We start from the raw sequence: 27,199 nt of genomic DNA, 5'->3' as shown, positions 1-27,199 counted from the left end.
TTTTTTTGTCTTTTTGCCTTTTCTGGGGCCACTCTCGCGGCATATGGAGATTCCCAGGCTAGGGGTCTAATCGGAGCTGTAGCCGCCAGCCTACACCACAGCCACAGCAACTTGGGATCCGAGCCACGTCTGTGACCTACACCACAGCTCACGGCAACGCTGGATCCTTAACCCACTGAGCAAGGCCAGGGATCAAACCCACAACCTTATGGTTCCTAGTCAGATTCGTTAAGCACTGCGCCACGACAGGAACTCCGAAATCTGCCCATCTTGAGTCCCCTGTGAGCCAGCCAGCTCAGAGGAAGGGCTCTTGGAGACAGCACCGAACACCACCAGTCTGGAGATGTTTAATGTGCCCGCAGGGCTGGGACAGGCTGGAGGGGGGCCTCAGGAGACCCCCAAGAGGAGGGTGTCACTTGCCATGAGTCCTAGCACTCTCTCCACCAGAGGTCACCTGGCCACATGGTCCATCCGCCTCTCCTGGTGGGAACGACCACGTCCACATCTGCCTGTGGAGCAGGACCTCCTGCTGAGAGGCCACCCCAGCCTGAGTCCGTTCCACGCAGTGCTGAGTTCCAGGTGCTGTGAGAAGCAGGCTGGCATGCCCTAGGGCCTGGGGCATCTGCTTTCAGGCTCTTGCAAAAGGCAGTGGACATCTGGAAGAAGGGGTGTTCAGAGAGGCAGGTGGTCTGGGAGGTTGGGTGGTTCCGTGCAGAGGTCCACCCCCAGCCCTTGCCTGAGACCATTCACCTCCCACCCCCACCCCGAAGGCTGGGACTTTCCGCAGAAGCCAGGCCTCACCTAGTAGAGCACATCCTCGAAATCCAGCTGCAGGTAGCGGAGCAGGCGGGGTGGCAGCGGCAGGCGGGGCAGGGCGTGGGGCAGGCAGGTGGCCAGGTGAGCACGGAGGGCACAGCGGCTCAGATGCTGCAGCGATCTGGGCTGCCTCGCCAAGGCGAAGAGGGAGGAGTAGAAGTGGTGGTGCTTCTGGGGACAGAACGAGGGGCTCAGAGGCAGCCTTGGACCAGTGGCACCTGCTTCTGCTGGAGAGGGGCGTCTGGGGGCCAGTGGGGGTCTACTTAGAAGGAGCGAGTGTTTGGGGGGTTCACTCTGTGAGCTTTCTTTTTCTGAGTAACTTCTGTGGTGCAGAGTTGGGGGGACCCACAGGGCTTCCCTTTAGGGGGCTGAGTGTGGTCAGGGTCCTAGAATCTGACCTGCAGAGTTTCCGGAGGCACCAGACCCACGGCCTCCTCGGGAAGCTGCATGACGCTGTAGGTGTTCATCAGGACCTCAATGGTGCGAGGGGACGTGCACCAGCGCTCCAGCACCTGCAGGGGGCAGAGCTGAGTCAGGGCTCCAGGGGTGACCTCCAGGCTGGGCCCCCATCAGCCCGCACAGAACCACTAGACAGCCAAGGAACAGCTCTCGTGGGTTGAATTGTGTTCCCCAAAGATCTGCTGACATTGTCATCCCAGTACTTATCAATGTCACCTCTTTAGAACTAGGGTCTTTGCAGATGGAATCAAGTTAAAAATGAGGTGGCTGGAGTGGGTCGTAATCCGAGACGACTGCTGTCTTTAGAGGAGAAAACGGACGCATGGGGAGAAGGTCACGTGATGACAGAGGCAGAGATTAAAGCGAGGCGTCTCGGGCCAAGGGCCATGGACCGCCACCCAAAGTTAGGACAGACTTTCCTTTGAAACCTCCAGAAGAAGCCAACCCTGCCGACTCGAAGATTCCAAACTCCCAGCCTCCAGACCTGTAACGGAGCACGTTTCTATTAAGACAGCCAGTCTGTGGTACTCTGCTACGGCCGTGGCAGGAAATCAGCAGCACTTTGCTAACACAGCTAACATTGCTTTTGTGCATAATTGACCCCAAATGGTTCTTCGCACTTAATCCCTGTCCCTGCCAGGGATGGACTGTTCTTATCCCTATTTTACAGACAAGGGAAACTGAGGCACAGAGAAGTGAAGTAACTTGCCTGAGCTGTAGTTCCAGCAATCCAGGCCCGGCGGTGTGGCTCCTTGCCCTTAACTACTATGCCATCCTGCTCTCCTGTCTGCCTCTACAGGGCTCTCTGTGGGGTCTTCCTGGGGGGCAAGGGGTCCCTGACCTGGGGCTGGAGCTCCTGAGCGGATAAAAAGATCCATCACTGTACGGGCAGAATCTGCCTGATGCCAGGTGAGACGCGGAGACTGGAGGGCTGGGAGGGGTTCACAGAGATGCGGGCTTGGGCTGTAAAGGCTGGGAGAACTCGGGAGCCAGGGGGGCATCTAAGGAGAAAGGAAGAGGCCAGCAGAGGCCTGACATGGGGGATCAGGGGTGTGGGATCAGGTGGGAGTCAGATTCATTCTTTTTGTTTGCGTTTGTCTTTTTAGGGTTGCACCTGCAGCATATGGAGATTCCCAGGCTAGGGGTCGAATTGGAGCTGCACCACAGCCACAGCAACGTGGGATCCAAGCCTCATCTGCAACCCACACCACAGCTCACCGGCAACGCCAGATCCTTAATCCGCTGAGTGAGCCCAGGTATCGAACCCGGGTCTTCATGGATACTAGTCAGGTTTGTTACTGCTGCACCACCCCAGGAACTCCAAGCCGGATTCATTTTTTCATTTCTTCATTCAGCAGATATCTGCCGAGGGTCACTATGGGTCAGGCCCTGGGGACCCAGCAGTGAGGAGGAGAGGCAGGTCCTTGTTGCCTGGGAGTTTCTCTTCCAGAAGGAAAATATAACACATCCACAAATAACCACTCATGCATATGCTGCAGCAAAGAAAACGGGTAGGCTCAGGGGCTAAGCATCCTAGATGGCTGTCAAGGAAGGCCTCTCTGAGGAGGTGGCCTGCGCTCCACAGGGTGAGCCACGCTGGGGGCACAGCCCATGCCAGGGCACCATCTCCCTGGCCAGAAAGGCAACCATGCACAGCTTGGACATACACAGGAACCATCATCCAGTCCATGCCTGCAGGTAATACCTATCAACAGATTCATGCTTCAGCCACTCCATTTCTCACTGTATCTCAAGCTACAGGCAGTGGCCACAGACCCTTTGAAAAACCTGACAACCGCTGAGTTCCGTCTCTTAGGCAGCATTCCTGGACACAACCTCCACCCCTGTGCACACTTGCCTGCAACACTAGGGCCTCTAACACCCCTGCCTGCAAGGAGTGGAGAAGGTTCTGCCCGGCAGGCTGGGAGGGCTGCAAGTGCTGGGCGCTGCTGGGTCCTGGGAGCCTGTGGAAGGTCTTGTCCAGGAAGTAAGCCCCCTGGACAAAGCATTGCCCCTGCTTCCGGCCCTGCATCTGGGCAGCGCTTTCTGGAGCTGCCCTAGCCCATCTGCCTGGCCTGGCCTCTCCCCTGAGTCCCCTGCCTCACTCCTCTGTGGAGCCGGGAAAGAACAAGCTGGAGACATTGAACTTTCCTGCTCTTGCCTGCCCTTCACACCGGTCCCTCCACCCTTCCTAACCCACTCTGGGATTCCTGAGAGTTTCTCTTCCAGAAGGAAAATACAACACACCCACAAATAACCCCTCATGCATATGCTGCAGCAAAGAAAACGGGTAGGCTCAGGGGCTAAGCATCCTAGATGGCTGTCGAGGAAGGCCTCTCGGTCTCACCAAGCCCTGCTCACCCCAAATCCCATCCCCTCCAGGAAGCCTCCGGCAGGTAACTAGCCTGCACCGCTGTCCCGCTTGTCTAATGATACCCTACACTGGGGAGTTTTCCAAGCGCCTTCATCTACATTAACTTTAGCACAATCCTGGCAACACGTATTGAGCGGTAGTAACTCCAGGTTAGGCCTTGACCCAAGGGCTTTATACGCATGACTTACTGATTCTCCTGCTCCCCCTGTGAAGGAGGCTCCTGTTTTAAAAGTGAGGAAACTGGAATTCCTGTTGTGGTTCAGCGGGTTAAGAACCCGACAGTGTCCGTGAGGATGCAGGTTTGATCCCTGGCCTCACTCAGTGGGTTAAGGATCTGGCATTGCCACAAGCTGCGGTGCAGGTCGCAGATGCAGCTCGGATCTGGTGTTGCTGTGAGCTGTGGTGGAGGCTGGCAGCTGAAGCTCAGATTTGACCTCTAGCCTGGGAATTAGGGCCTAGGGTGTGGCCCTAAAAAAAATAAGTAAATAAAAGCTGAGTAAGTTGAGGCCTGGAGAGATTAAATAACTTGCTGAGGGTCACACAGGTCGTGTCCTGAGCTCCCTCGTTGCCCCCTACCTCGCAGGTGTTGGAAGGGTTGAGGGACCCCATGCTGCAGGTGACACACCTTAGAACAGAGTCTGGATGTGTCAGGGCTGTGCTTGTTCCTAATTTCTCACTGGGATCCGATGGCTTTTTGTCACCTTTAGGTCAAGACTGTATCACACGCAAAGAACCTGGGTTCCCAGAATTCCAGGGTCTGGTCTTTGTCACACAAACATGTGTAAAGGCCAGACCCTGGCTCCAGGTCTTCCAAGCACCCAGTCCTGAATGGTGGCTCCCCGGGGATGGGCTGGGGCTGGCTGTGACCACACACTGGCCGTGGAGGCCACCCTGCAGCAAGGAGGTGCTCACTGGGGGAAGGGGCCCCTGCCAAGCCGGGAGCAGCTGCAGGTTGCGGCCCACGGATGCCGACTTTGGATCGCCTGGAATGCTGTGGAGCCCAGATGAGGGCACGAATGGGGCACACTTTGCTGTGCCGGCCTCCTTGTCCCCCAGGGAGGGTGAACAGGGCTGGAGGGGGGCGGGCAGCTGGGTCCCAGGAAAATTGTTGGCTGCTCCGCCCCTTCTCCCACCCCCTTCCCAAAGGGGAAATCATTAGCTGTCACAGCCACCGTCAGATTACAGGGAATTGCTCGTCTCCTAATTATCTGGTGTTAATAGGAGATTAATTAGTGTTAATTGTTGATTTTCTTGTATTTTCCCAAAGGGGAGACCAATCTGCCGAACTCTCCGGCTGTTTAATTATTTGGTCTTGCTCAGGAATCTAGACAGATGCTTCTAGGTTTGTGAGTGAGGGGGAGAGGCCGGGACAGCAGGGCAACATCCAGGACTGGGCGGGAGTGGAGGGTTCAAGCCTGGAGGTGGGGAGGGGGACCTGCCCCTGGCCTGCTCCCCTAAACCACCTGACCCAGCTCCTTGGAGAACCAGGGTCCCCACCCCAGGACCAGTGCCCCCTCCAGACATGGCACAGCATGGGCGGAGCCCCCTTCCAGGGTATCTGCAGCACAGAGCTTCAGGTTGAACTCACCTCGGGGATATTAACGTAAAATCCGAGATTGGAAATTGACAGTGGGAGGCATTGTCTCTGATGCCAGGCTAGCAGCTGCTGGTCTTGTGGTGTCTGTTCCGTTAAGCTCTTGGAAACAAGGGCCATGCCCATCAGCAGATGGCCAGGAGGCCTTGAACCTCAAGACCCAGGCTCTGCCCTGGAGGAGGGTCTCCTGTGCCTGGCGTGTCCCACTGCCAGGGGGCGCTTCCTAACTGCTTCTTTCATCAGCTCTCTCCCCTGATGAAGCAGCTGCCCCCTGCCGCCCACATCAGCCCTGGCTCCACAGGTTTCTTCGGAGCCCTAATAATCTGGCCCCACTGGCCCCCCAGTCTGCCTTCATCACACACGCATGTGTACACATACCTACATGCCAACACCTGTATGTGCACAAGCTCCTGGTGTAAACACCTGTGCACACGCCTGTGCACATGCACCTGCTGCTGGTGTGTGTCCTCACCTTTGCCCTCGTTGGGCTTTGGTCACTTGATGAATGAAAAACAAAGTACTGACCTTTGTGCCATGGTTTGGAGCTGCATCCTGAACAAGCTGGAGCCCAGGTCTGTGCCCCCCACACCCTCCCTTTGGCCCCAGCCCCGTACCTTGGGGAGAGCCCCAGGCCACACGCGCACGGCCCCATGGTTGAGCAGAGCCCGCACTGTGCGCTCCGGGCTCTGGGCCAGGGCCGCTGCCGGGCCCTGCAGTGCACAGTGCAGGGCTGTGTGTCCCCCATAGTCCATGGCGTTGGCACTGACGCCGTAGGACAGGAGCAGCTCCACGACGGCCGCGTGGCCACGGCGACAGGCCAGGTGCAGGGGCCGCCGCCTGTCCTGGTCAGCAGCATCGGCGTCAGCCCCGGCTGAGAGCAGCAAGTGGCACAGCTGGAGGCAGCGGGCAGTGGTGGCCTCGGCGTCAGCGGGGGACGTGCAGCGGGTGTCACAGGCAGCCAGCAGCGGGGTCCAGCCTTCGGCATCGCGGGCATTGGGGCAGGCGCCCCGTCTTAGAAGTAGGTTTGCCAGCTCCACATGACCCAGCCGTGCGGCCACATGCAAAGGGGTCTCCTCCTCCTCCTCGGACCGACCATCCACTTTGGCTCCAAACCTCAGGAGCAGCTCTGCACACCTAGTGAGGGCGACATGGCCAGGGGGAGGAAAAAGGGGCACAGAGCATCACCCCTGTGTTCCTGCCGGTCTGAGCACAGCCAAGCCGGGGGGCCCTTGGGTGGCTCCTGCTGCTGCCTGCCTCTCACCCTCCATCCTGCCTCATGAGGCAGCCCAGAAACATCCTGCAGCATTGGCAGTTCGCTTGCGAGTCCACGGACCCTGCGGGAGCAGCGCCCTGGACCCTGGGTGGGACTGAAGGGTATCAGCAGCCAGTACACAGACCCGATGCCTGCTGTGGGCTGGGCACTGACTCGCCCCACCTCACACATTCCTAGGGCAGGTTTGGATGAGGAAACTGAGACCCCGAGGGTGTGCGGGTCTTGGCACGTTCACACAGCTAGTAAGGAAGGAGCTGGCTTCGGGGCCCCGGGGCAGCAGGGCAGACGGAGGGCTCCGCTTGCTGGAACTCACAGGAGTGGGGGGCACAGGTTGGCACAAATGGCAGTTGGGGCCGTGGGAGAAAGAACAAGACCAAAACTGGCCAGCCAGATCTGCTCCCAGAAGGACCTCATGGAAGACGGCGTGTTCCCGTAAGGCCGTGTGCCCTGAAATTCAAGGCTAAGGGAACTTAGCCTCTTTGAGCGCCAGTCTCTTCATCTGTAGAATGGGGATAATTGCTAATATGGAGACAAAAGAGGTGGCTGTGAGCAGCGGATGAGACAATGCCTGAGAGTTCACAGAGCTGCAGTGGGGGGCGGAGCGGGGGAGCAGGTGGTATTGATGGTGATGGACCATAAGGGGGCGCACTCTGTGATCCTGGCCACCTTTCTATATGTTTGAAATTCTCCAAAAGAGTTCAAGAAATACATTTGCTTACTCAAAAGAGGAAGGAATGATTATCTCGGAGTGTGAGCTCAGGGAGGCTGGGCCGGAACGTGGCCAGAACTAAAAGGTGGGATTGCACAGAACTGCATTGTCCAGGTCAGTGGCCTCCAGCCACATGTGGCTAGTGAGCGCCTGAAGAGTGGTGAGTCCTAATTGAGACCTGCTGTGAGTTCAGAATACACACTGATTTTGAAGACTTAGTACAGAAAAAGAATGTAAAATATCTCATTTGTTTTGATATTGATGAGATGTCAAAATAAACATTTTTGGATACATTGCATTAGATAAAATATGTTAAAATTGGAGTTCCTGCTATGGCACAGTGGGTTAAGAATCTGACTGCAGGAGTTCCCGTCGTGGCTCAGTGGTTAATGAAACCCACTAGGAACTATGAGGTTGTGGGTTTGATCCCTGGCCTCGCTGAGTGGGTTAAGGATCTGGCGTTGCCATGACCTGTGGTGTAGGTTGCAGATGCAGCTTGGATCCTGTGTTGCTGTGGCTGTGGTGTAGGCTGGCAGCTACAGCTCTGATTATACCCCTAGCCTGGGAACCTCCATATGTCACGGGAATGGCCCTAGAAAAGACAAAAAAAAAAAAAAAAAAAGAATCCGACTGCAGCGGCTTGGATCACTGCAGAGGAGCAGACTTGATTGCCAGCCCAGTGCAGTGAATCAAGGGATCAGGCATTGCCGCAGCTGTGGCTTAGATTCAGTCACTGGCCAGGGAACTTCCTTATGCCTTGGGTGTGGCCATAAAATTTTAAAAAGTAAAAATAAAAAGTATGTTATTAAAATTAGTTTCACTTGTTCCACAGATATTTATACACCCGTATTCATAGCAGCATTATTCACAACAGCCAAACCATGGAAGCAACGTAAATGTCCACCAGCAGATGAATGGTTAAAGAAGACGCGGTACATACGTACAACGGCCTATCGCTCAGCCTTTAAATGGGAAGGAAATTCTGTTTCAGGCTGTATAGCCTGGAAGAACCTCAGGACATGATATGAACTGAAATAAGCCAGTCACAGAAGGCCAAATACTGTACGATTCCACTCCTAAGAGGTGCAGAGAGCAGTGCAAGTCATGGAGTCTGAAAGGCACCGGTGGTGGCCAGGGGCCGGGGGAGGGGTTGCTCTGCTCAAAGGATGCAGAATTTCAGGTTTTCTGGACGAAGAAAGTTCAGGAATTGGATGGTGGTGACACTTACACAACAATGTGAATGTACTTACTGCCACTGACCTGAACACTGAGAAATGGTTAAGACGGTAAACATTACGTGTTACCACTCTTTAAAAATGACACCTGAAACGACAGAACATTGTACATCAACTATGTGCCAATAAAATTAAAAAGACAAATAGAAATGAATTTCATCTGTTTCTTTTTCATGTCTAAATAGGGCTAATGGAAAATTGTAAATTATGTATGTGGCTTATGGTATGCATTTTTTTTTCTTTTTACAACCACACGTGCAGCATATGGAAGTTCCCAGGCTAGGGGTCGAATTGGAGCTGTAGTCACCGGCCTATACCACAGCCACAGCAATGCCAGATCCCAGCCGCGTCTGCAACCTACACCACAGCTCATGGCAATGCCAGATTCTTAACCCACTGAGCAAGGCCAGGGACTGAACCTACATGCTCATGGATACTAGTCAGGTTCTTAAGCCACTGAGCCACAGTGGGAACTCCTCGGGGTATGTTTCTATAGGTCATGCTGGCGTACAACTCGTCTTCAACCACGATATGAGTCAGTCAGTGGAATCCTCTGAAGGCCGATGAAGTTAACGGGAGGGAATTTGTCCACGAAAAGGGGAACCAAAGATAAAAAGATGTGGTGCCATTCAGGAGCAAGAAGCGAAATTCAGCAGGTGTATAGCGTGTCGAGAAAAGTCTTCTGCCCTAAGTACCATTAGTTCATCAATTTGCCAAGGGTCCCTTTGCCAGGATTCTAGGCTCACCAAAGTATTGTGAGGACTCATTCTCCAAGGTCCCTTATACAGAGTGCGTAATTATTTGGGTAACTGTAAAGGAATATCCCCCACAGTAAATAATACATGGTCGCATTTGGGTATTGCCATCAGTTTCTTGTGAGTTTGGTTAGTTGGGCTCAGTCCCTGAGCCCATTTATCTGAGGGCGCCTGCCAATGTGGAAATGCCAGAACTGCCAAGCTGAGAACCAGACCCTGACCTCAAGGACCACCACAGACTCTCTGGATCACTGGACAGTCAATTGCCTGTGGGCAGAATCATGCCTTTGTTACCGCTCTGTTACTCAGCACAGTGCCTGGGCATAGGATAAGCTCAGAAAAAGGAAAACTTTACAGCACACAGCCTCCCTGTCATGGATCCACAGCTTCCCCCAATGCGTGGGCCCTGCAGCTGGGCCCTGCCACAGCTCTCCTCCCCCCGGGGGAGCAGAAACCATTCCAAGCCCAGGCCATTCCTAAGTTCCCTGGGTCAGCGGTGGGATGGCCCAGGGACCACTCGTATCCTGACCGCCCCCAAGCCCCCAACCATCCGTCCCAGCTCACCGGGTCCACCGGCCCCTGACGAGATCCCTCGGCACCCCCAAGAATGCCGGGGGCTGGGGTGAGGGGTCACTCACTCAAGGCTGCCAGTGCCCCCGCAGAGGTGCAAGGGGCGTTTCCCATCCTGGTCAGGGATGTTGGGGTCGGCTCCTGCCACCAGCAGCACGTGGGCACAGTCAGCGTGGCCGGCAGTGCAGGCCTCGTGCAGGGCGGTGCGGCCCCCGGGGGCGCCGTCGGGCCTCGCCCGCCGCCTCAGCAGCAGCTGCAGAACCTCCTTGTGGCCCCGGCTGGCGGCCACGTGCAGAGGGGTGGTGAGCTCCTCCTCGTACGTCAGAGACCAGAGTCCTGGGGAGAGAAGGGACGTGGGCCTCAGACCCCGGAGGAGGCGAGGAGCCGCCAGGCGACGGGGGAGGCGGGCGAGGCTCAGCAGAGGGAGCCCAGAGCCTCTTCGCCAGGCTTCCCTCTCCCGCTCAGACCCCCGTGCCCCTGGCCCCGTACTCAGAGCGCGGATGTTGAAGCGGAAATCCCTCCATCGCTCCGGGTCGCTGGTATCAAAGACGGAATCCGGAGCCAGGCCGGTGCTGGAGTCGCCGAGGATGCGGGAGACGGCGCCCACGTCCCCGGCCAGCACCGCCTGCCAGAAGGCCAGGGCGGGTCCCGAGGCCGTGCGGGTGACGATAGGGCCCGAGCCGGACTCCGGGCGCTCTGCGGGCCCTCTGCTGGGCTTCTCCACCAGCCTGGCACAGAGGGCATGTGTGTCGCCGGGGGGCTCGCCCTGCCCCCTGCACTCTTCTGGGGACCAGCTCATGAGGGCCGAGGGTGAGCCTGGGGGGAGGAGAGGTAGGGGCCAAAGGCAGAGACAGGGAGAGGAGGAGGGGGACAGGGACAGATGCGGGGAGAGTGTCCCGGAGCGGAGCCTGACCTGGCCGCTGGGTTCAGCCGGAGCTATTCTGGGCTCCGCATGACTCCTCTCTTGGGCCAAGGTCTTGGTCAGCCTCGGGGTGGGAGAGCAGCAGCCAGGGGCCTCTCCTTCCCCTTAAGTGCTAGGTACCCGGTGCCCCCGGCGCCCCTCACCCCTCTGGTGGCAGCTCCAGCGAGGCTCGGCAGCCCGGCTCTCCAGCAGCAGGTCAGCCGTGCTGTGCGGGGGAAACAGCTCGTGCAGCCGGGCCAGGTCTCCGGTGTACAGGGCGTTCTGCAGTGCCATGTCCTGGCACAGCAGCGGCGAAGGCGGACGGGGCACCCGGGCTGGGCAGGACTGGGGCCCCCAAACCCGGGACCCCACATGGTGTCCCCACCGCGGAGGGGAGCTCCTTCTCCCCGGCATGGCCAGGTTCATGGACAGAGAGCCAGAGCAGCAGGACCCAGGGCAAGGCCTCTGGCAGACTGGGCGGTGGTGCTGGGCCCCAGCCAGGCAGAGACCCAGTGTGGGAGGGGCGGGGGCACTCAGAGGCCAGGCCATAAATAGCCCTGAAGGTCCCACTTGACAGTGCCAGGGAAGGAGGCCTCTGGCTGGGGGTGGGAATTAGGGAGGAGCCTGGAATGGAGTAAGGGTGGAGCTTCATGCTGGAGCTGGACACATCAGGGCTGAAAGGGACCCCCCCAGGACTGGTGTCCCAGCCACAACTTCACAGGTAAACGAAAACAGAGCCCAGAGACGGGGAGGGCTCTGTCTCAAGGCGTGACACCTCGGTGCAGGGCTGGGACTAGAATGGGGGCAGGGATGTAGGCTCTCACACTGCTGTTTCACACTCTTTCTCATCCACCATTGCTCCCCCAGGCAGGCCACCTGCGGCCCGGGCTCTGATCCCAGAGGGAGGGTATGTGGGTACCAGATAACTTTTCCTGCCCTCCCCAACGTCACCCATGAGCCCTGCGCCTTCCCACTTGCAAACGCAAGGGAGGGGTCCACAGGAGTGACAGAGGCAGAGAACATCCCGCTCCAAGAGGAAGCCCCTCCAGGGGCTTTCTGGCGGTGAAGCAGGGCTCAGCCTGCAGGCTGCCCGCCTAGGGACGGACTCCCCCCATCTCCGGAGTGACCCCGGGTCTCCCCTGGCATTTCTACCTGGAGAGTGAGGAGGAGGAGGGAGGGCCCTGCCCATTCAGGCACCGGAGGACAATGAGACTACTTCCACTTGGGGAGAAAAGAGAGAAAGGAGACTCAAAGCCAGCCCCTGGGGACCACTGCCCAGCACAGGCGCTCTGGCTCCTGCCCAGTGGTGTCTCCACACCTGCCTCTCACCTTGACCTTTATTCACACCCTCCCCGCACAGCTTCTTTGGAGAAAGCCCGGCCCTCGGGGGCATCTTATTCCCACTCTCCGAGTCCCCCGGACTCCAGCCCCCGAGGGTGGACTTCTGCCCAAGGGCAGGAGGCTATGTCCCCTCCAGCCCCCTGAGGAGCCAGCTCTGGGTCAGAGGAAGGGGAGCAGAACTCGAGCCAGTGAGAGTGGGAGGGTGATTTTTGGAGGAAGGTTGTGGAGAACTCTCTAGAGAAGGCACTGGGTCTACTCACAGCCCTTGCTCTGGTTACAACACCTGCCTGTTCTTCTAGAACCTTCTCTCCCCACCCTACTCCACCCCATGGCTGCCCAAGAGCCTTCACCACCCCGATTTCCCAGATGCTCTTGTAGAAATCACCAAATCCTAGATTAGATGTGACCCTGGAGACTGGCTGACCCAACCTCTCCTCATTTTACAGATGAGGAAACTGAGGCCCAGAGACAGGAAACGACCTGCAAGACTACACAAGACGTTGGCACCAAGCGGTCCAGAACTGAGGTCTGCTGGCCTCCAGACTCGGGCTTTTTCTTTTTCTTTCTTTCTTTTTTTTTTTTTTTTTTTGTCTTTCTGCCATTTCTAGGGCCACTCCCGCAGCATATGGAGGTTCCCAGGCTAGGGGTCGAATCGGAGCTGCAGCCACCGGCCTACGCCAGAGCCACAGCAACGCGGGATCCGAGCCGCATCTGCAACCTACACCACAGCTCATGGCAATGCCGGATCGTTAACCCACTGAGCAAGGGCAGGGACTGAACCCGCAACCTCATGGTTCCTAGTCAGATTCATTAACCACTGCGCCACAATGGGAACTCCTTTTTTCAATACATACTATAGATCTTTCTCCTGTTTCCTCTTTTCCTGTTTTTCTCCCTTAAACACCTGGAGGAGGAAGCAAGCCGGGGAGCCAGGATGGGAGAATGACGGGAGATGGAGACAGCAGTGGGGTCAGAGGACAGGGGTCTGGGAGCCAGAGTGGAACCGGGTGTGAGTGGCGAGGACGCGGGTGAGGAGAGGGTGGGTGCCAGAGGCCGCCGGGCCACAGAGCAGGGGGTGGGAAGCACGGAGATGGACAAGGTGAGCAGGTCCCGAGCCATCTGGCCCTTTATACCTCTGCCCCCTTCACCGGAAGGGCCCCGCCCGGTCCCACTGCTGGTCTTGGGTCCCCCCCCACCCCGGCATCACTTCCTCTTCTTCTTCTCCTTTGCCAGCTTGGCTTCCTCAGCAGCATCCTGGTCCTGGCTAAGTTTCATCTTCTTCTGGCCCAGTGGGGTCTTGAAGTACCAGTCCTGGGGTGGAGGCGGAGGAAGAGGGGTCTTCGCTTAGCTCTGCTTCCTGACCTGCCCTTCGCTTGTGGCGGATCCGTGTCCTTGGCACAGACCCGCTGCTCTCCTCGGGGCTCCTCGCCTCCTGCTACAGCTCTGGTTCCCCTTGCGCTTCACCAAACAGTGGAGGCCCTGGTTCAGCTGCTGTCAGGGGCAAGTCCTCCTCCCCACCTGCGGCCCTCTCTCCTGGGCGCCCGCTGTGGCCCTGGGGGGCAGCACGACTCAGAGGGGGGGAGGTGCGTGGCTGCCGGAGCTGGGACCAACCAGAGCCCCTAAGATCCTAACACACTGGTAACCCTTTCAGGTTCCCCCGTCGAGGAAACCAGGTGAGCCGGCCCTGCGCATGTGTCTCTCCCTGTGACTCTTCTTCCCGTCCCAGCCAAATTCCATGGGTTGGGGGGGTTCCAAAGTGTGCTGCGGGCCTGGGGCTTCAGAGGGCCCACCCTCTGACAGGTGCTGGCTCACAGCCCTCCTTCCTGGCCACCCCCTACCCCACCCAAAGCCTCACCTTCAGGGACTCCTCCTCCTCCCTGTACACGGGGTCCAGCTTCGCCAGATGCCCCAGGAACTCAGAGGCCACCAGGGGCCGCCTGGCCAATTGCAGGAGCCGCCGTTCGGTCAGCACAGCTTGGATTGCTTGAAGAATGCAGCCAGGTGTGTAGCCGTCGGACACCTTGGCCAGGGCACTGATGTCCAGGGCCTGGGTCGCCTGGACTCCCCGGGCTTCTATCATGTGCTTCCAGAGCACTGTGGGGGAGGGGAGCATGGGCAGGAGAGGCACGGGCGCCTCTGTCTGCATCTGGAAAGAGCTTTGTGCTTCAGGCTCCAGGACCATCAGCGCCTCTCAGGAAGGTGAGGGCCTTCCCCGCTTAACGTGGGAAAGGTGAGACTCTGTGGACGTAAGCGGCACCCCCCCGTGTCTACAGAGCCAGACAGACCAGGGCCCTTCCAGGGCAGCTGGCTGTGGTGGGGACAGAGGAAGGGGGGAGTTTGACAGGAGCAGTCCCTCAACTCTTTCTCTGTCCCCATGTCCCCAGGTCTAACCGTAGCGGGAAGCGTAATCGGGCCGAGGCAGGAGGAGGATCCGCTGGTAGGTGCTGCACAGTCCTTTCATCTCGGCCACCTGCGGCCGGTCGGTGGTCCCGATCAGCACCACGCGATCTCCGGGACTCAGCAGTCGCAGGGCCTTGGCGAGGTCCTTCTTTATTCGTTTTGGGTCCATCTGCTCTGGGGAGGTGCGGGGTGGGGACACAGGGACAGCATACGGGCTTCTCATTTCACAGAGCACCTGCCACGCTCAGCGCCCCCCCCCCCCCCCCGGGGAGCTGTCAGTCCTGCTCTAAGGATAAGGAAATAAGGCAGGAAAAGGACAGGGGGCTCGGCCGAGGCCACACAGCTGAGGTTTAGAGTGACTTCAATAAGCCCAAGCCTGCCAGCCCTGCCCACCGGCTTTGACCTGGCTCCCTCACCTCCTTGTCCTCTTTTGGGACCCGCTTATAGAAATTCTTCTCGGCGTTCCCAATCCAGATCACAGAGGGCTGCAGGTATCGGGCCACCTGGACAGGTCAGAGAAGAGAAATCCCATGTTAGATGACCCCGGGCCAGGACCCAGGGTCAGGGCCAGCTTGGGGGCAAGGGCAGCCCTGGAGCACCAGCCTTGCTTCCCAGATCCTGTCAGCCCCGTCTCTCAGCAACACCCCCCCCCGACCTCTCCCATGTCACTGGGCCCCTGCTTTCCCCAGGGTGGGGGTGGGGTACAGATTCAGCCTCATCTCTGCCTCAAACTACTCTGCTCCCCACTTCCTTCTCTCTCCCGCATCCCTGGGGCTTCAGGAATCCACAAGAGACCTCACCAGCTCCCCTGAAGACACCAACTGGGCAGATGGGTGACCCCCTAAGCATGAAGAACCCCCCCCACCTGCTCTGAGAACCAGACAAGTCATCAGGGGACACAGACCTTAAAGACGACATGCACCAGCATCTGCACCCCGGTCTTGCCAGGATATTTGCCCTGCAGGTTGCTCGGTGACAGGTCGAAAAGATTGGCACCAGTTTCTGTGCACACGGCCTTAACCAGCATCTTCTTCCCCATGCCGGGGGGACCCACCAGGAGGATGGAGCGGATGAGGGGGGCCATGGAGTGTATATCGGGGGAGCCTGAGAGAGGAAACAGGGGCCAGGGGCCGGCGGGGGGCCGGGTGTGGAGACCTGTATTAAGGGGAGGCCAAAGGCCCTGGGCCAGGCGGGTTCGGATCCTGGCTGCGTGGCTTTCCCGCGTCTGAGCAGGGCCCCAGGCTGGACCCCTGAGAGAGGCCCCCTGGAGGAATCTAGCAGCCGTGATCAGGAAGCGCTGCGTGCGGGTGTCAGGACAGAGTCCCCCCGGTGCCCTTTCTGTTCTCCCTGCCATCTGTTTCCACTTCCGGAATGTGCAGGTGTTTGGGAATGAAAGGGCCTGGGACCAACTGCTTCAGAAAGTGGGTTGAGGGAGGGGCTGGCAAGGGCTGCTCAGCAAGTCTAGGGCCCACGGGACCTCTGGGACGGCCCAGTCTGAGCGTGACCTCAGCAGGACCAGGGGAGGTGGGGGCCGCCCGACACAAGCCTGTGGCCCTGGGAGCAGGAAGCCCAGGGCCTCTCACCAAGCCGCAGGACCCCGTACAAGGCCATGTTCTGTCGTATGTCAAACAGCGAAGGCATAGGGAACCTGTTTGCCAAGTGCAGAGTGGACCCAAGGTAGAGGCAGTCACCTGGGGGACAGTGGCCACCAGGTGAGTGGCCTCCGGAGGGCAGGGATGCCAGGAGAAGGCTCACTGCTGGGGTGGCAGTGGCCTCGGGAAGGCCATAGCGGGGGACCAGAGGTTAAGGAGGGTCTCACCGACATAGTCCTTCAAGGCCACTGCCTCGCTCTTCTTGAGAAGGCCAAAGATGACAAGCTCCTTGAACAGAGAGTCCATAGACCTGGCAGGGGAAGGGGCGGGGGCCCGAGGACAAAGGAAAAGGGACACAGAGAAAGGCTGGGGTGGAACTGGGGACGAGGGGCCCCCCTGCCCAACATCCTGTGGTCAGCCAGCGTCCAAAGGTGACACTGGCCCAGGGGCTCCGAAGAAAGTTTACCCCAGGCAGGTGCTCTGGGGTTGAGTGGGGTGTGAGAAGGACCAGTGCCCTCTGGCCACTCTCTCTAGAAATGCCGTCGTTTGGGTGACACACGGCCCTCTTCCGAGAATAGCACTCAAGATGTACACACTCCTGGGAGTGGCAGCCGGTAAAGCAGCCGTCATCTACGTGCTTATGACCAGCTTCACCGGGGAAGTGGGTGGCCAGGAACCACTGGTAAGTTCCCCAGTGCCCCCGAGGGGGAGGTCCAGAGGAGATGGCTCTGGTAGGGACAGAGCTGATTAAGGCAAAGCTTGGGACACCAGGAGGAGGGAGCCCTCACAACGATGCTCCGCTCGCGGCTTGTTCGGCAGCATCACTTTCCAAGCCATTTTCTTTCTTTCTTTTTTTTGGGGCCGAGCCTGGGCCAGGGACCAAACCCACACCACAGCACTGACCAGAGCCACAGCAGTGACCATGCCGGATCCTTAACCTGCTGCCCCACCAGGGAGCTCCTCAAAGCACTTTCCCACCCGTCTAGTTGATCCTCACAGCTATTCCGTGAGTTCCCGTAGGGCAGGTACTTGGCGAACGAGGACCGGGAGTCAGAGAGGTTAAGCGATATTCCCCAGGTCACACAGCAACAGAACCAGGACCAGCAGTCAGATCTGTCCTGGACCTGGGCTCGGTCCGCCACCCGCAGTGAGGTGGAGGGCCGGCTACCTGTCTGCAGTCAGGTCTTTCTCCATCTTCTTCTTCCAAACTTTCTTCCCAGGCTTCTTCTGGTTGAAATAAGCATACAGGCAATTGTTTCCCATTCCTTGCCTCCCTTGTCAACCATGTGCCCTCCCTCGTCCCAGCCCGGGACCCTCATCTTGCCTTCGGAGGCTTTAAGGGTCTCCCCTCCTCCCTGTCCACGGCCAGCCGCAGGCTCTTCAGCTCCTGCCGCATCAGCTCATCCACCTGGGGGGCCAGCAGGGGGCCACGGGGAGAAGCAGAGGTTGGGGAGGATGGGTGGAAAGAGCAGACAAGCCCAGCCGAGGCAGCATGGGGGTGGGGTGGGGGTGGGGTTCTTTCAGACCCCTCGGTCCTTCCAGCCCATCCTGTTCACCCTTGAGCTTGGCTCTCAGCTGGCATCAGTGTGGGGAGACGCTGGCATCAGTGTGGATGTCTCCTTGGGACAGAGTCAGCCAGCTTTCAGTTCAAGCTTCGAATCCACTTTTTTTTTTTTTTTTTTTTTAAGGGTCGCACCCGCAGCATATAGAAGTTCCCAAGCTAGGGGTTGAATCAGAGCTGCAGCTGCTGGCCTACACCACAGCCACAGCAACGCCAGATCTGAGCTGCATCTACGACCTGCATCAGAGCTCACGGCAATGCCTGATCCTTAACCCACTGAGGGAGGCCAGGTATTGAACCTGCGTCCTCATGGATACTAGTCAGGTTCATTACCACTGAGCAACAACAGGAATCCCTCAAATCCACTCTTTGAGGCCTGTGTGACCTTGAGCAATTTCATGACCTCTCAGCCTCAGTTTGCTCACATGTGAGGTCCAGAAAATCACGGTGCCTGCCTCACCCTTCCAAGGTACGTGGCACAGGGTGGGCAGGTGGTGGGAGCTTTTTAGGGGATGGTGGGGATGGTGGTGGGTGTGACCCGGGCTCAGAGCCCCTCCCATTCCATCACAGCAGGGCTGCATCCACACCCCAGGGAGAAAGAGGGACCAAGGAGAGGCAGAGGACAATGGGGACCTAGATGGAGGCAGGACTATGCAGGTGCACAGACGGTGCTACAGAGGACAGGTGGGGGGGCGGGGGTGTTGGAGGTTGGGGGGTGAGGGGGTGGGGGGGAAGGAGGCTGAAGCAGCGGGAGGCCTGAGGGATGCCCTGAGTCTGCACGCTCACCTGTATCCGGATTTCCTGCTCCACTTCCTTCCTCTGCTCCACCTGGAGGGTCTCTGAGTCAAAACTCTGATTGGGATGGAAGCTCTCGTACCGGTTCTCCCACCAGTCTGGCCATGGAGAGGTGGAGCAGTGTCAGGATTCCAGGTGTCACACACACACGTGCACACATAAGCTCACACATGTGTGTGTGTGTGTGTGTGTCTACATGTGCACACATACACACATGCCAATCCCCCTCTCCTTACCAAGCTGCCTGGCTCTGTTCCACAGACCATAGAGCGAGGCCTGATCCCAAGGCCTGGACCTCAGGATTCAGACCCAAACCCAAAAGCCCCTGAACCCGGGGACTCACACCTCACACCCTGCTCCCGTTTGGCCTTCTCCGGTTGGCCTCCACACCCACGCAGCCACCACACGACCCACATGGCACATGTCCACTTTACCGGGGACCAAAGTCACCCTTGGTCACTGGCCCCCGGCCCCTCCTCTCTCACTTGTGTGCTCCTCATGCCCGGCACGAATCACAGGGATGGATCTGGATGGCAGCATTCTCAGCGTTGCATCTGCTTCCTAAGATAGAAACATCTTTGGCCTCCCCCCCGCCTCACTCCATGCATCCTAAACTCCAGCCATGGAGCTCCTGCTGTGCTGCAACAGGATCAGTGGCGTCTCTGCGGCGTCAGGATGCAGGTTCAATCCATGGCCCGGCACAGCGGGTTAAAACATCGGTATTGCCTCAGGTGTGGCACAGGTCAGAACTGTGGCTTGGATGTGATGCCTGGCCTGGGAACTCCATATGCCGTGGGGCGGCCAAAAATGGAAAAACAAAAACAAAAACGAAAAACCACCCACCCCCCGATCCTGATTCTCCCCAGGCTGGCCTCCCACTGGGAATCTCCGCAACTCCATCCTGCCCGCCTGGTCCCAAGTCCAGGCAGCGCCTTACCCCCTCCCCAGTCTTTCCTTTCTTCTCTTTCTCTTCTTTCTCTTTTTCTTTCCCCTTACTTTTCTCTTGCTCCCTTTTTTTGCTTTCCTGGACCTGCATCTCCAGTTCCATTTTCACCTGTGACAAACAGTGTTAGATGATTCAGAGAAGACCAAGGGGACATTACAGGAGCCAGGGAACCTGGGGCCTGAGCTGGCTGCGGCCCCAGGGCTTCAAAGGCCTAGGCTCATGGGTGGGATCCAGCCGCTGAGGGTCCAGAGACTTGACTGGGGTCCAGGAAGAAAGGGTTGAGCGAGGGAGTGCTCTGCTCAGAGCCGCTGTCCTCCCCAGCTCAGGGGGGTCCTCCTGGGGCCAAGGGGGCCTTCTCCAGCCCCTCAGAGTGTCCCCTCCTTCCCATGCAATCTTGTTAGCTATGTATATTTCTTCTGCCACATTGGCCTCCCCCCCCATCCCACTGCCACCCTCAGCTGCCACTCAGCACCATCTGTAACCTCAGAGTCCAGCCACCACTGAAAGGGTACCTGTTCTGGAGTCTTGTCTGCAAAGATCAGGTAGGATCCACCTAAAGACTCATCTGGATAATCAGGGAATCGGCCAGTAAGGGCACTAAATGAACGTAAAATGGTCAGAGACACAGAAGGATGGATGGGTGGATGGATGAAGAGATGGACAGACAGATGGTACAGGAACAAAAGGGTCAATGGATGGATGGACAGATAGAGAGAAGGATGAAGAAAGATGAAGGACCAGGGAGATGGAGGGAGAGTGGCAAGGCGTGGATAGTTACAGGGTAGAAAGGAGACACTAGTCAGGGGGCGTCCCTGGATGCTTTCCTCATCTTATTCTAGCATTTTCTTTGCCATCTGGGGAAAGAGAAGTCCTGTATGGAGCTGTTGGGGGGGGGGGCGGCAGTCAGGGAAAGATGGAGAAAAGAACCCAGTCTGGACCAGAGGACAAAACAGGTGTGGGGCGACTCCCTGGGGTGGGGGAGGGGAAGAGGGGCTAAGGGTTGGGTCAGGGGAGGCTGGGGACACTGACTGGCACTCGATAAACCATTGTCGGATTTGCTCCTTCATTTTCTCCTTCATGTCGGGCCCCTCCAGCTCCCTGAGAGCCTCGTGGGTCTTCGCTATGGCCAACTGGAACTCCTCCTCCTTCTCCACCTGGCGCAGCCTGCGGACGTCCTCCCTGAGGCTGGCCCGGGCCATGATGCCCAAGTGCTCCGCCTGGCTGGACGAAGGGAGCTGGGGACGTGGACGAGGAGACAGGGGGGCTCAGGCGAGGCGGGGGTGGGGGGCAGAGGGAGGCCCGGCCCGCCGCGCACACCCCCTGCGAGGCCCGCGCGCACACGCGCGCACACACACACCCACACGGAACGCCGGGCATGCCTGCATCAGGAGAAATTGTGTTCGGAGCTGAAACTCGTCTGTGTAAATTACTCCGATAATGAGTTTGCTTGATGCATCCGGGCTGGCCCCCCTGCCCCCTCCCCCAGCACGCCCTCCCCTGCGAGCCTCGGGCCCCAGCCCCCACCCACGCCGCCGCCCCGCGGCCCGCGCTGGCAGCCGCTCTCGCAGCCACTTTCCCGCCTCATTGGCTCCCAAATGTATTTTAAATATCACTCTGCGCAGAGACAATTACTGAAAACGCTGAGCTCACACTGTTGATGGGCCCGGGCGGCCCGGCTCATTCCTCACCCACCGCCGTGCCAGCGCCCCCTGCCCCCTCCGCACCCAGGCCCGACCCGACCTGCCTCGCCCTGCTCTGGCCACCTGGGGGTCCAGCCCGCAGCCTCCCAGCGAGTCTCAGGTCTCTACGCCCCCCCGCAGAGCCCCCTCGCCCCTTTGGAGGCCCCTTGAACCGGTCATCCCACCCTTGTCTTCCATCCCTCTGCGCTCTCCCCAGCCCGTCCCACGCCTCCATTTTCCTTTTTTCTTTCTTTTTTTTTTTTTTTTTGGTCTTTTTAGGGCCACGCCCGAGGCATATAGAAGTTCCCAGGCTAGGAGCCCAATCGGAGTTGCAGCCTCCGCCACAGCCACAGCCACGCCAGATCCGACTCATCTGTGACCTACACCACAGCTCACAGCGGCCACGCTGGATCCTGAACCACTGAGCGAGGCCACCGACCCAACCCGCGTCCTCATGGATGCTAGTCACGCTGAGCCACTGCGGAACGCCCCATCCATCTCCCTTTATCAGCCAGGCCTCCGCAGGCCCCGCCCACGGCCACGCCCCCTCCCAGGGACCCTGACCCTCGCGGGTCCTGCCGGCCTCTCCTCAGTCAGCAGAGACTAGCTGGGCGAAAGGCCATCACAGCGCACGCGGCGACAACAGATCCCGGGAGCGCCGGTCTTTCTCCCTGGACAACACGCCGCCCCTTCCGCCCACGTGCAGTCAGGCTCCTGCCACCTCCCTCACACTTAGCCATCCTGCCTGCAGAGCAGAGGAGTCTGGGGTCCCCAGAACAAGTGGGGAGCCTGTGGACACCCCAAAATGCTTTTGCATGGAGGGGGTGTGCCCTCAGTTCACCTTGGCATCCCAAGGTTCTCCCAGAGGCTGCAGGAGCCTGGGCGAGCCTTCCACTGGCCTGAGGCCTCCTCTGACTGCTGGGCCTCTCCTGCCAGCCAGGGGCAGGGGCACGTGGCGAGGGGTGCAGCCGCTCTGTGCTGCTCTCTCCCACCCCGTCCCAACTTCCAGTTCCTTCCAAAGGGCTCTAGAAGGGGGAGGAGTGGAAGGGGACGTGGCCTGGCAGCGGCCTTATGGTTCGCCCTCAACCGGACCCTGAAGAATCCCTCCATCAGGGTCCCTGGAGGCTCAGGCTGGCCCCCCGCAGTGCTGAGTGGAGGGAGGTGGGGGCCATGAGGGGCTGGGCTCTGGGGTGGGGGCACAGAGGGATGAAGAAGAGGGGAGGGGCCCCTTGCAAGGGCCGGTCCTGTGCCACCACCTGGGCCAGGGCAGGGACGCACCACCATGCCAATGAACTCCATCTCTGTTCGCCGGTCCTGCTGAGTGTGTTTCCTCTGCCGGTAACCCTTCCACACCTGCAGGGACACGTGGGCCCGGACACCTCCACTCTGCATCCCCGCAGGGATGGGGGGCCTCCGGGGGGGAACTTCAGAAGGGCAGCTCCCCAGCAACTGACCCCCTGAGCAGGGACAGCTCAGATCAGGGAGGGACAGGCGTGCCCCCAAGGCATCCAGGTCCAAGGCTTTGTTCCCACAGGGGCCCCTGGAATTCCCTCCTTCTTATCTTCTAAACTGCTGTATCTTTTGAGGCCCAAATCAGAGTTCAGGCACAACCATCTCCGGGAAGTGCTTCCCACTCTCACTTCTCAGAACCCCCACAGTGTTTGAAATAAATACTTGATTTTGCCGAGGCACGTAGACATAGGCCCTGTAGGACCAGGCACCTCCCCTAATTAATTCTTTCTTTTTTGTCTTTGTAGGGCCACAGCTACGGCATATGGAAGTTCCCAGGCTAGGGGCCCAATTGGAGCTGCAGCTGCCAGCCTACGCCACAGCCACAGCCACGCCACATCTGAGCCGCATCTGTGCCCTGAGACGCATCTGTGACCTATGCCGTGATGGCAGATCCTTAACCCACTGAGGGAGGCCAGGAATCCAACCCGCATCCTCATGGACACTGTGTCGGGTTCTCAACCTGCTAAACCACAATGGGAACTCCAGTCCCTGGTTTAATACCTAGTCGTAGGGCAGCAGAATCCAAGCACCTGCATTTCTGTCAATTGCTGAGCCAGGCAGGCTTCCTGGAGGAGGTGACTTAACCCTGACTTTCCTCCTGGGGGTTGGGGGAGGGGCGGGGGGAGGCAGTTTACCTTCTGTATGGTGATTGCTGCTTCATCCTGACTGAACCTGTGCCACCCTTCCTCCCGAATCTTCCGATCGTGCTCCTCCTCTTTCCGAATCTCTCGCATGAACGTGGCTCGAAGCCTGCCTTGCCTGGCCCGCTCAGCCCTTTGCAGTAGGATTATGGCCTCAGTCCGGGATAACACTGGAACGCTCTGGCCAGAGCAGGGGCAAGAGAGGAGGAAATGGGGGGGGTGCTTGTATCCAGGCGGGCCCCTGGGGGCATCTAGTCGAGTAAGTCCTGTCCCTCTACTTGGGCGGTGGGAGGTTGCAGGGAGCCTGAGAGGAGCTGTGAGGAGGCCAGGATGCTCTCTGAGCTGGTAAAAGGACAGGGCAGAGCCTCCGTGTTCCTGGACGGGGACTACGGGAGGAGTCTGGGAGGGTGTCTGCTTGACTTACTTCCTCGGAGAGCACCGGCTTCAGGCTGGACAGGATCTCTGCCAGCATCTGCTCTCGCTCCTTCAGGACGCTGGACTGCTCCAGCAGGAAGTATTTGGGAATTGGAACCTCCAGGTCTGCCTTTGGGGCGATGTGGGGGAGGGGGGAATAAAACTTCAGACCATCTGGCCAATCCATTACCATTTTCAGCTGCACACACAGAACCCTGGGGCGGTTTTCCCCATCCCAGGGACCTGGGGTGGGAGAGGTCGCCCACCCATCCCGGGGTGGGCAGCTACAGGCTGTGGGCAGATCTCCCTAAGAGTCATTTCTATCCTCCCTGCCCCCGCCACGCAGCCAGAGTTGAATTCTGAAGGATCATGGCAGGTAATGGGCCGTGATCTCAAACCTGGCTGTGCATCTCCATCAGCTGGGAAGCTCTTGGAGTTCCCGTCAGGGCTCAGCAGTAACAAACCCAACTAGTGTCCATGTGGACGTAGGTTCGATCCCTGGCCTCACTCCATGGGTTAAGGATCTGGTGTTGCCGGGAGCTGTGGTGTAGGCTGAAGACATGGCTTGGATCTGGTGTTGCTGTGGCTGTGGTGTTCACTGGCCTGGGAACTTCCATATGTGGCAGGTGTGGTTCTTAAAGAAAAACACACCGGGGACGCTGTTAAAATGCAGGCTCCCAGGCCCTCCCCAGACTCCACTTCAGAATGGCAGGGCCTGGATGTTTCTGTTCTCAAGTCCACAGCTGAGTCTGAGGCACCCAATTCGGGAAATTTTGAGACTGTCTTGGATGTGGAACAGTGAACCACATCTTGGGGCGGACCGGAGACTGAGCAGCAGCTCTGCTGGTGCCCAGATCACCATTGTGAAAAGGCAGATACAGAATAGTGGGTTTGGGGTGTAGCCATAGAGTCTGTATTTCTTTCTTTCTTTCTTTTTTTTTTTTTTTTTGTCTTTTTAGGGCTGCCCCCAAGGCTAGGGTCAAATCAGAGCTACAGCTACTGGTGTCAGCCACAGCCACAGCAACATGGGATCGGAGCCATGTCTTCGACCTATACCACAGCTCATGGCAACACCAGATCCTTAACCCACTGAGCGAGGTCAGGGATCAAACCCGCATCCTCATGGAAGTGGGTTCGTTAACCACTGAGTCACCAAGGGAACTCCCCTGCATTTCTTTCTTTCTTTTTTTTTTTTTTTTGTCTCTTTGCCTTTTTTACGGGCTGCTCCCGTGGCATATGGAGGTTCCCAGGCTAGGGGTCTAATCGGAGCTGTAGCGGCCCTACACCACAGCCACAGCAACATGGGATCCAAGCCGCGTCTGTGACCTACACCACAGCTCTTGGCAACGCCGGATCCTTAACCCACTGAGCAAGGGTAGGGATGGAACCCGAAACCTCATAGTTCCTAGTCGGATTCGTTAACCACCGTGCCACAATGGGAACTCCATCCCTCCGCATTTCTAACAAGCTCCACGCTGATGCTCCTGGTCCAGGGACCACACTTGGAGGACCAAGCCTCCAGGGTACTCTGTTCACAGTTCCCTGCAGCTGGGGGCATGGTCCTCCCAGCCAGGCGCAGCCTCCAGCCTGACTCTCCAGCCACCCACCCATGGAAGCATGCGCTTCCAAACCCCGTCCTCTGACCTTTCCTGCCCTCCTTCCTGCATTGCAGATGTCCCAGTGTCGGGGGTGTCTGCAGGACGTGAGGTCACTCTCGCCCCCAGCTTCCTTCCGGGGACAGGCATCCTCAGGGAGGCAGAGGTCAAGACTCCCCCTCCCCCACCCCTGTTCTCTCTGCCCGCCCCCCACTGGGGAGGGCCTGAGCTGAGTGCAGCAGCAGCAGCAGCAGCGCGCACCGGAGTGAGCTTCAAGTCATGCAGCAACTGGTCCAGGCAGTGGGTCTCGCACAGGTCAACTCGCACCAGCTCGTCCTTGAGCTCCAGCACCCGGGCTGCCACACTGTCCAGCAGCCGCCGCAGCAGCCGCCGCTTCTGTGGCTGGACCATCTGGTCATAGAGGGTGTCAAAGTGGCGCAGCAGCCTCAGGTAGCACAGGTAGAGCGAAGAGAGCCTGTACTGGAAGGATGGCCGCTCCCTGTCGGGCACGGGTTCCTGCAGGGGCTTCTCCTGGTCCAGCAGCTCTTGCAAGATTAGGTGGGAGGAGTCCCAGAGGCGCTGGTAGGATCTAGAGAGGAGGGAGCTGGCAGGGGGTGCTCTGAGCCTCGGGGTGGGGGTGGGGGCCGTGGGTCAGGGAGATGGGCTCTACCCAGGCTTTTGAGGAGTGTTTAGTCTAGGTTCCAGAAGGTGTGATGTCAAGGTTACTCCTGGCCAGGAGGAGGTGAGTGACACGAGGAGCCCTTGGGGGATTTGACGGTAGGTGAAGCGAGGCCCCGCTGAGGCTCAGAGAGGGTGCAAGCGGGCTTCACTGGGGAAGAGAGTCCACTGATGGATGGGCAAGGAGAATGAACAGGCATGGCTCTTAGGGGATCCTCCTAAGGAAGTGGCCTTTCGGAGTCCGCAGTTGGTCCCTCCCTGGGGCAAGGTGCAGCCCGGAGATGCTGCAATGGTCAAGGCTGGTGGTGGGACGTGGGGGTGAGGGATGAGTGTAGCGAGGGACCCTTCCCCAGAGCAGAGCCCTGGTTCTGGATGTCGTAGTCCAAGGGAAGCCCGACCACAGGCAGGAGTGGCCAGGGGCACAGTGTGACTGGGGCCTGGGCAGGGCTGGCCCGCATGGAACCTCCCCTCCCAGTGGCCTCAGCCCGAGGACCAGGGGTGCACTTTGCTTTCCCATCCCCTCACTCACCCCTCAGACATGGTGCTCACTCTTCACACTGCCCTTTGTGAGCTGGTCGTGGAACCACAGAACCTCTGCGGTTCCATCCGGACTCCACCCCCTCAAGGCAGAACAGCCTGGTCTTAAGAGTTCTGTCCCATTGTCCCAATGTTCTAAGACTGAGGAGAGGGGGCTGAGAGGCACAGGATTGGGGACACTTATCTCAGAGGACATCCTGCAGGCAGCCTTGGCCAGGGCAGAGAGTGGGGTCGGCCGCGGCTACTTTCCTTGTGGGGACCAAATGAAAGAGGGGTCTTGATTTGAAGTTGCCCTGTAAACTGAGGCTCTGGGTGAATGGCAGTCTTACAGGCAATGACTCCCCCTGTACCTCTCGGCTGGAGGACTCAGCCTCCTTCCTCGCACAGGTGGCTGGACTGGAGGCAGGGGGATTCGAGGGGCAGAGGGGCTAGAGTCGAGCTTGGCAGGCCTGAGATCCCACTCTGCAGTCACCCCACCCCTTAGAGGGGGCACAAGAACTCACTCTGCTGTTAGTGCCGAGGGTTCGAGGGAGCCATAGCCGTGCGTGTAAAGGATGACCTGAAGGAGGAGGTGGGACTCAGGGGTGTTTGGGGCTCGTTTTGAGCCCCCGTGGGCTTTCCTCTCTCTGCTCCGGGCTCATGGGAACATTCTCTGGAAACTATGGAACAGCAGATGCGGCCTGCCTCTGATCAGCCGGGGTGAGCTCACTGGCTCAGTGTTAGGTAGGAACTTAGGTGTAAATATGTGAGCCACAGGGCAAAAGAAAGCGGAGGAAGGAAGACAGCAGCAGAGGAGCCAGAGAAAGTCCTGGGTTTTAACGT

The 27,199-nt window shown here is 58.6% G+C and overlaps 2 protein-coding genes across 10 annotated transcripts; both read right to left on the bottom strand.

The window, feature by feature from the left end:
- On the bottom strand, positions 325-11,407 carry ASB10 (ankyrin repeat and SOCS box containing 10). Of its 9 annotated transcripts, XR_002340294.1 has the most exons (8): positions 10,699-11,407; positions 10,275-10,513; positions 9,854-10,121; positions 8,486-8,548; positions 6,830-7,035; positions 1,215-6,377; positions 802-987; positions 325-656 (listed from the first exon to the last, which is right to left on the bottom strand). XR_002340294.1 is itself a non-coding variant. In XM_013990752.2 (6 exons), the coding sequence occupies exons 1-5, from the start codon at positions 11,110-11,112 to the stop codon at positions 802-804; spliced, it is 1,350 nt and encodes a 449-aa protein (XP_013846206.1). In that variant the 5' UTR covers positions 11,113-11,210; the 3' UTR covers positions 325-656. The 9 variants fall into 9 exon arrangements, 3 of the variants coding, with proteins under 3 accessions (XP_013846206.1, XP_005657749.1, XP_020934451.1); XR_002340293.1 differs by lacking the exon at positions 8,486-8,548 and having other exon boundaries at positions 10,699-11,249; XR_002340292.1 differs by lacking the exon at positions 8,486-8,548 and having other exon boundaries at positions 10,851-11,241.
- IQCA1L (IQ motif containing with AAA domain 1 like) lies at positions 12,836-26,380 on the bottom strand. The gene is made up of 19 exons (XM_021079183.1): positions 26,370-26,380; positions 25,424-25,751; positions 23,578-23,697; positions 23,148-23,333; positions 22,282-22,353; positions 20,351-20,556; positions 19,834-19,918; positions 19,313-19,429; positions 18,861-18,936; positions 18,367-18,473; positions 17,344-17,427; positions 17,188-17,246; positions 16,247-16,329; positions 16,011-16,118; positions 15,332-15,531; positions 14,844-14,930; positions 14,419-14,596; positions 13,883-14,121; positions 12,836-13,338 (listed from the first exon to the last, which is right to left on the bottom strand). The coding sequence occupies exons 1-19, from the start codon at positions 26,378-26,380 to the stop codon at positions 13,231-13,233; spliced, it is 2,454 nt and encodes an 817-aa protein (XP_020934842.1). The 3' UTR covers positions 12,836-13,230.

The sequence above is a fragment of the Sus scrofa genome, chromosome 18 (assembly GCF_000003025.6).
Source record: "Sus scrofa isolate TJ Tabasco breed Duroc chromosome 18, Sscrofa11.1, whole genome shotgun sequence".
Classification (NCBI taxonomy): Eukaryota; Metazoa; Chordata; class Mammalia; order Artiodactyla; family Suidae; genus Sus; species Sus scrofa.
This window is presented reverse-complemented; position numbering and strand designations above follow the sequence as displayed.

What these genes read in the sequence shown, in the direction of transcription:
- IQCA1L (XM_021079183.1), bottom strand. An exon ending in ATGACTTGAAGCTCACTCCG is followed by an intron (nt 23,698 to 25,423) that starts GTGCGCGCTGCT and finishes ATCGCCCCAAAG; the next exon opens with GCAGACCTGGAGGTTCCAAT. An exon ending in AGCCGGTGCTCTCCGAGGAA is followed by an intron (nt 23,334 to 23,577) that starts GTAAGTCAAGCA and finishes TGCTCTGGCCAG; the next exon opens with AGCGTTCCAGTGTTATCCCG.
- ASB10 (XM_021078792.1), bottom strand. Translation starts at nt 10,584, where the DNA reads ATGAGCTGGTCCCCAGAAGAGTGCAGGGGGCAGGGCGAGCCCCCCGGC. An exon ending in CTTCAACATCCGCGCTCTGA is followed by an intron (nt 10,122 to 10,274) that starts GTACGGGGCCAG and finishes TTCTCTCCCCAG; the next exon opens with GACTCTGGTCTCTGACGTAC. An exon ending in TCGAGGATGTGCTCTACTAG is followed by an intron (nt 657 to 801) that starts GTGAGGCCTGGC and finishes CCCTTCTTCCAG; the next exon opens with ATGTCCACTGCCTTTTGCAA.